Source organism: Punica granatum, chromosome 6 (genome assembly GCF_007655135.1).
Source record: "Punica granatum isolate Tunisia-2019 chromosome 6, ASM765513v2, whole genome shotgun sequence".
Lineage (NCBI taxonomy): Eukaryota > Viridiplantae > Streptophyta > Magnoliopsida > Myrtales > Lythraceae > Punica > Punica granatum.
In genome coordinates, this window is record NC_045132.1 from 19,054,294 (window position 1) to 19,061,455 (window position 7,162).

At 52.6% G+C, this 7,162-nt stretch overlaps 1 protein-coding gene across 1 annotated transcript; it reads right to left on the reverse strand.

Annotated features, from left to right (window-relative positions):
* Window positions 1-202: 202 nt before the first annotated feature.
* LOC116212228 lies at window positions 203-1,234 on the reverse strand. The gene is made up of 2 exons (XM_031546794.1): window positions 773-1,234; window positions 203-709 (listed from the first exon to the last, which is right to left on the reverse strand). Exons 1-2 carry the CDS (start codon window positions 1,232-1,234, stop codon window positions 203-205), a joined length of 969 nt encoding a protein of 322 aa, XP_031402654.1.
* Window positions 1,235-7,162: the final 5,928 nt, after the last annotated feature.

Below are 7,162 nucleotides of genomic sequence, written 5' to 3' on the forward strand. Positions count from 1 at the left end.
TAGTCGATTGCCACCAGGATGAATAGATGTTTGTTATACGCCTTTGGATTGACGAGGCCAATTACATCGATGCCCCACATTGAAAACAGCCATGGGAGGCCATCGGGTGCAGTTCATTGGGTGGTGCCTTGATCTGTATGGCATAGACCTAGCATAAATGGCAGTGTTTGACGCGCTTGATGCAGTCGGTTTCCATGGTGGACTAGAAGTAGCCCAATCGCATGATTTTCTTGGCAAGCATGATCCCATTCATGTGGGGCCCACAACTCCCTTCGTGCACTTCTTCCATGAGGCGTTGTGCCTCGTTTTCGCCGACACACTGTAGTAGCGTGGCGTCGAAGGAACGGCGGTAGAGTGTCTCGCCGCTCAAGAAGTAGTGCGCTGCAAGGCGTCGGAGCGTCTTCCGGTCATTACAGTTAGCGAATGCGGGGTATTGTCCAGTTTGCAAAAATTGCTTGACGTCTTCATACCAAGGCTTCTTGCCCGTAGTCTCAATCGTGTCGCAGTAGGCGGGGCCTTTGGCAATCTTAATCTTGAGGGACTCGATGAGATTTTCCTTCGTAATGCTCACCATAGATGCGAGCGTTGCGAGCGCGTCTGCGAACTGGTTCTTGACGCGTGGGGTGTATGTGAACGAGATCTTCTCGAAGTTCTCTGTCAACTCCTCAAGATACTCGTGGTACGGCACTAACTTCACGTCTTTCGTCTTCTACTGTCCCAGCGTTTGGAAGATTGTCAGCATGGAATCGCCGAACACTTCCAACTCTTTAACCTTGAAATCGATAGCCGCCTGTAAGCCGAGGATGCACGCCTCATACTCAGCTACGTTGTTAGTGCAGGGGAACTCGATCTTTGCTGTGACAAGATAATAGCGCCCGTCAGGGGATATTAGCACTGTGCCAATATCGGACCCCGTAGAATTGACTGCGTCGTCGAAATACATCTTCCATGAGGGCCTGTCCTCCTCACTATTTATTTGGAGGATCCCTTCGTCTAGAAAGTCGGAATTGATTGGGGTGTCATCCTTGATTGGGAACTCCGCTAGGTGATCTGCAATTGCTTGCCCCTTAACCGACGTGCGGGAGACATATTCGATGTCGTACTTCGTTAGCTGGCACCGCCACTTTGCAATATTCCTCATGGAGGACGGACTACCGAGTAAGTACTTCAGGGGATCTGCCTTTGACAGTAAATGGATGGTGTGGTAGAGAGTGTATTGCTGGAGTCTCTGCATGACCCATACTAGTGCACAACATAATTTCTCGATCTCTAGGTAGTTGGACTCCCCTTCTGTAAACTTCTTACTCAAATAATAAGTGGCGTGTTTTGTGTGCGTAGACTCGTCCTCCTGTCCTAACATGCACCCCGGGGATTGTCGGCGTACTGTCAGGTAAAGGATGAGAGGACGACTTGGTGCAGGTGGGACCAACACCGGGGGCTGAACTAAGTATACCTTGATGGTGTCAAAGTCTTTCTAACACTTGTCGTCCCACTTAACCGCTGCATTTTTGCGAAGCAGGCGGAAGAGAGGTTGACATTTATCCGTCATGTTTGCAATAAATCGCGCGATATAGTTCAGCCGTCCCAAGAAGCTTCGTACTTGGCGTACCGTCGATGGAGCTGGCAACTCCGTGATCGCCTTGACTTTGTCGGGATCGACCTCGATGGCTTTTTCACTAACTACGAACCCTAGCAGTTTCCCCGACTTAGTGCCGAATGTGCACTTTGCCGGGTTAAGTCAGAGCTTATATTTCTTGAGGCGGTCAAACAGGCGCTTTAGGTTGACGAGGTGATCTTCTCCTTCCTTCGACTTGGCTATCATGTCGTCGACGTAGACCTCGATTTCCTTGTACATCATGTCGTGGAATAGTGTGACCATAGCTTGCTGGTAGGTTGCCCCAGCATTTTTGAGATCGAAGGGCATGACCTTGTAGCAGAATGTGCCCCATATCGTAATGAAAGTTGTCTTGGTCTTATCCTCCTCGGCCATCCGAATTTGATTGTATCCAGAGAAGCCGCCCATGAAAGAGAATTGTGTATGGCGCGCAGTATTGTCGACCAGAACGTCAATGTGGGGCAACGGGAAGTTGTCTTTAGGACTGGCCTTATTGAGGTCTCGATAGTCGATGCAAACTCTGACTCTTCCATCCTTCTTCTCCATGGGCACGATATTTGCCACCCACTCGGAGTAGTTGCAGACCTCCAAGAAACCCGCGTCAATCTGCTTGATGACCTCCTCTTTGATGCGGAGGAGAAGGTCAGCTTGCTGTCGGCGTAAGTGTTGTCACTTGGGCGGGAATCTCTCAGTGTCGAGTGGGAGGAAATGCCTAACTATTGAGGGGTCCAGGCCTGGCATGTCAGTGTAGGACCAAGCGAAGACCTCTTGGTACTCTTTGAGAAAATCGATCATTCGAGCTCGCTGTGTAGGATCGAGGCCTGTTCCGATCTTTAGGATGTGCGGTTCTTCTTCCGTGCCTACGTTGATTTCCTCTATCGGCTCAACTGAGGTGAGTCGGTAGTCTTCGAGGCGGTGCAGACTCTCTTCGATCTTAGGCACTCGGTCGTTCTCGTCAAGCCCTTCCTCGAAATATATGGGTTGGGGCTTTTCGAGACGTTCCTCGGAGGGGTTTGAATCGATGCACCGATGATTCAAATTCGAGTGGAGCTCGGAAGTAAAAGTGATTTGTCTTGGAAATTTGAAGCGGTGCGAATAAGTAAGAGAGAAGGAGAGCATAGACACAAGAATTCAAAAGGTACGGAGGGATTTCATTAATGATGTGAGCTTGAGCCATAATAAAACCCCTCTTCCGTAGCGTGGCTTAAGGCATTGCCTACGCGTGGGGAAAGATCGTATACAAAGACGTCATTACACATCGGCAACTACAGCCGAGTAGCGCAGCACTGAGGTCCAGTTGTTGAGTTCCTCATTCTCCTGCGCGAGGCGGATGTAGGCCCTTGAAGGAGTCTCCTCGGTGACGGCATTGATGGCTGGCACAACAACGGGCGAGTCGTCTGAATCCGAGGAGGGGCCGTCAAGGGTGTCCCCGACGACGTACGGCGGACCTGGGAGAGGGGAGGAACAGGAATGCCCCTGTTGAGTTTCCCATAATATGCTGCGAGATGGTGGAGGTGCCGGCCTTTGTGTGCCTGGAGAATCTCGTGGCAGGAGGGGCGAAAACCAAGTCCCCTATTGTTCTTGTATTCTTCTATCTCAATGGGGCGCGTAATCCCCTGCCCATGTGCCTCGAGCCCGGTACCTGGGACATAGTCGTAGTAGTACCTTGCCCACCATGAGGTCGGCACGGATGGACCAATTTCTCCGTAGTCCTTGATGACGGAGATGGTCTCGAAGGAATAAAAGGACAGGTTCTGATCGTCCCCAATGCTGATGTAGGGGACGGCAGTTTCCTTGTAGATGGCGCAATCTTCCTCGCCCTTAACAGTAATGAGATTCTCTTCGACGATGAACTTAAGCTTCTGATGCAGAGAAGAGGGGATAGCGCCTGCTGAATTGATCCACGGCCTCTCGAGCAACAAGCTGAAGGCGTTCGGGATGTCGAGGACCTGGAAGGTGACATTAAATGAGCAGGGGCCTACTTCGATCTGGAGGTCGATTTCTCCATTCACTTCTCTCCTTGAGCCGTCAAAGGCTCGAATCGCCGTTTTACTCGGCTTGATGCGGCTCATGTCCACGTTCATCTGTTTGAGGGTGGAGACAGTGCACACATTAAGGGCTGAGCCGTTGTCAATCATGCCTTGACCAATTATGAACTGGTTGCACTTGCAGACGATATGCAATGCCTGTGTGTGCTTGTACCCCTCGGAGGGAAGCTCGTCTTCTGAGAACGATATATTACTGGAGAAAATGGAGCCCACTGTTTCTTCGATCATGTCCGGGGCTATCTCCCTTGGGACTTGGGCCGAGGTGAGGACCATGAGAAGAGCTTCCCGGTGTGGCTCAAAGCTCAGAAGTAAGGCCAGGAGTGAAATGTGGGCTGAAGACTTACCCATCTGCTCAACTATCTTGTATTCACTCCCCTTAATAACCTTCATGAAGGCCTTTGCTTCCTCCTCCGTCACCTTATTTTGTGGGACTGGCGCGGCCACCGGGGTGACTTCGAGCGCTGCAGCAGGGGCTTTCCCCTTGTTCGTGGCTATTGGGTTCTCGTATACCCGTCCTGAACGTGTCATTCCCATGACGCTCATCTGCTGGTCAAGGTTGGCGACGCTACCCTCGTAGTTCCAAGGCACCCGATTTTCCTAATATGGCTCCCTTGTGGGGACCTCGATAACGAATAGAGCGGATGCAACTGCGACTTCCGTCGGGACGTATTCGATGATAAAGGGCATCGAGACCTACTCCCTACTCTCCTCTTTTCCCTTGGCGCATATACTGATCATGTTGATAGTGGCCCCGAGCTTGACCCATGATCAGGGAGAGGATTGGCTTGTACGTTAGGCGGTTTCACTGCATTGAAAGCGATCGTATTCTTCTCGACCAACTCCTGGATCTTCTCCTGTAGTCCCCAACAGTTGTCGAGGGTATGGCTGGGAGCTCCTAAGTGATACTCACATCGCAAGTTTGGGTTTTATGCTGTCGGGTCGAAGTTGGGGCCAGGTGCCACCGATTTGATCAAGCCACCAGCGAGGAGCTGTCGGAATATGTAGGAGGGGGGCGCCGGCAAGGGTGAGAACTGTTTCCGCTGTCGAGGCTGACTCACGCCCACCTGCTGACCCTACGGGACCGGGGCTCGTTGCGTCGGCTGAGGAGTTCTCGAAGCCGGGGGTTTGTTTTGTTGGGCCAGAGGGGGGCCAGGAGCGTAGTTGTGGACATTTTGCGGCGGTGGTGTAGAATAATAAACTTGCTGTGCCGGATGCTGTTGTTGGTGGTGCGCAGGAGGCGGGGCATATGGTTGAGCGGACGGTGGTGCGGGCGTATAGCTAATCGAAAATTGCTGGGGGGCTTGGTACCCTGGGTTGACGGCATTGACGAACGCGTCTTTTCCCTTTTTGTTTCCCGTGAAGGAAGTCCCAACAGTGGCCTTTTTCGAGGACTCCCCCTCTTTCTTCCCTGTTGGACCCTCGATTCTCCCGAGCCTAATGCCCATGTCGAGCTTCTTTTCGGCGTCAATAAGGCTGGAGAATGAGGATGTGTGGGCTAATAGGGGCACATAATAAGCCCCTTTGAGGGTGGAGTGAAATAATTGGATCTACTACGCTTCGCTGATCGGGGGGGACATGTTTGCCGCTGCAGCCCGCCACTTTGCTGTGTAGGCTTCGAAGCTTTGACCCTCAGTCATTTCGGTTGTACTGAGCTCCAAAAGAGTCGGGAGTGTCTCCGCACAGTACCTATACTGGTCGATGAATTTGCTCGAGAGGTCCGCCCAAGTGAGGATGTCCGCAGCTTTCAATGACATGTACCAGTCGAGGGCTGCCCCTGTCAGACTGTCCTGGAATGTATGGATGACAAACTCCTCGTAGTCCCAATACGGCAACATCTTTCCTCTATAGCAACGGAGATAATGACGAGGGTCGGTTGTGCCATCGTACCTCTCGAATTCAGGAACCTTAATCTTCGGGGGTAGCCGCATACCCGGGAAAAGGCTCCAGTCGCCATCGCCAGCATCGGGGTGGGAGTTATCTGCTTGTAAGGCCCTGATGTTTTCTTCCAATCTTTTCAGTCTTTGCTCCTGCTCGGTCTCCGTCTCCGGGAGGAGGTTTGTTAGTGGAGCTGCGAGAGCCGTCTGAGTCGGCGTGCCCGGTTCGGATGTATGGATATTTATGGGAGGTGGAGCTAGGTAGGAGAAGCTTACATGGGGCGGTGGAGCTTGGAATGAGAAAGGTTCAGACGTGTGAGCAGGAGCGTGGGGGTTTGGCGCAGGAAAGACCATCGGCGGAGGAGCTGCATAGATAGGAGCTGGAACTGGTATGGACATCGGCGGCAGTGCAAACGTGGTTGGGTCCGACGGTGGAGGAGGAATGGCCGCCGAGAGGGTCACTGATGGCGGAGGAACGTTGGCCGGGTGGCCCGCCGGTTCGTGCATTGCAGGCGCTTCAATACCTTCCGGAGCATGGGTAGGCGGGACCCAGGGGTTTGGGTCGACCGTTGGCCCGTACCCCGGAGGCGGAGTAGAGTTCGAGGAGGTGCGGTTTGGAGCTCTGAGCAGGGCCATGAGCTCGACCATGTTGGCGGCCATCTGGTTGACCGTGCCCTTCAGCGTAGTAATGTCACCTTCCAGTGCGATAATGCGGGCCGGACCATCAGTAGAGGTGGACTGCGCTTGGGCCTCCGACGTTGGGATTGGTGGTGGAATTTCTCCCGAGTGTGCCGGGGGTATGCCTGCAGGGGTTGGTGGTGGCAGTGCATGCGTCATGGGCGGTTGATAATAAACCGGCATCGGTGGAGTGTTTTCCTCGGAACTTGTGGGCTGATTGTTTTGCGCCATTCTTAGTTGCAGTTGAGTGAGATAACGGTGCGGCGCTAGTTATGGTTACCTGTATTCAATAAGTGTGTAAATTGCGGCGCAAATGAGTTACATTTAAAATGAAAACGTGTGAAATAATAAATATGAGGGTGACGTGCATGAGATGCATGGATTTGAAAACTAATGCCGTCATTCGCATTGATTCGAAATGATTCCAAAATACAATGCAATTTCTAAAAATAAGCCCTAAGTTGTTCTTCCATCGCGCTCAGGGTGCTAGTGACGGTGGCCGTGGAGAGCACCGATTCAGGTGAGGACCTGGTGGAGGCGTCTAATCTAAGGGGTGCGTAGACCTCCACGGGCCCTTTTCCTGAACCTCTCCAAGGCGACATTCGCTTGTGCCAACTCCTGCTCGTGCCTCTGTATCTCGGCACGGGCCTGGGAGAGCTCTCTCTGTAATTGCCGCTGATCTACAAGCTGCTCGTCTTTCTCTGCGACTTCCCGACGAAGACGATCTCTCTCGGTCCTGAGGTTAGCAAGCTCCGCTTGGATGGCCACATTCGGGGTGAGAGATGCTCCCGTTGGTCCGCTATCTTCGGCTTATCGAGAGTCGTTGGAATCCTCGTGTGCTGTCGGACCCCACCGATAGAAGCGGAGGACATATTCCTCGATAGCCTGGAAATCCTGTTCCTCGAGGGTTGGATGCTCGGGGAGATATGGACGCTCGATAACCACGG

Coding starts and splice junctions, on each gene's coding strand:
- LOC116212228 (XM_031546794.1), bottom strand. CDS start 1,234: ATGCAGAGACTCCAGCAATACACTCTCTACCACACCATCCATTTACTG. Junction 710..772: donor AGGCGGCTATCGATTTCAAG/GTTAAAGAGTTG, acceptor CTGGGACAGTAG/AAGACGAAAGACGTGAAGTT.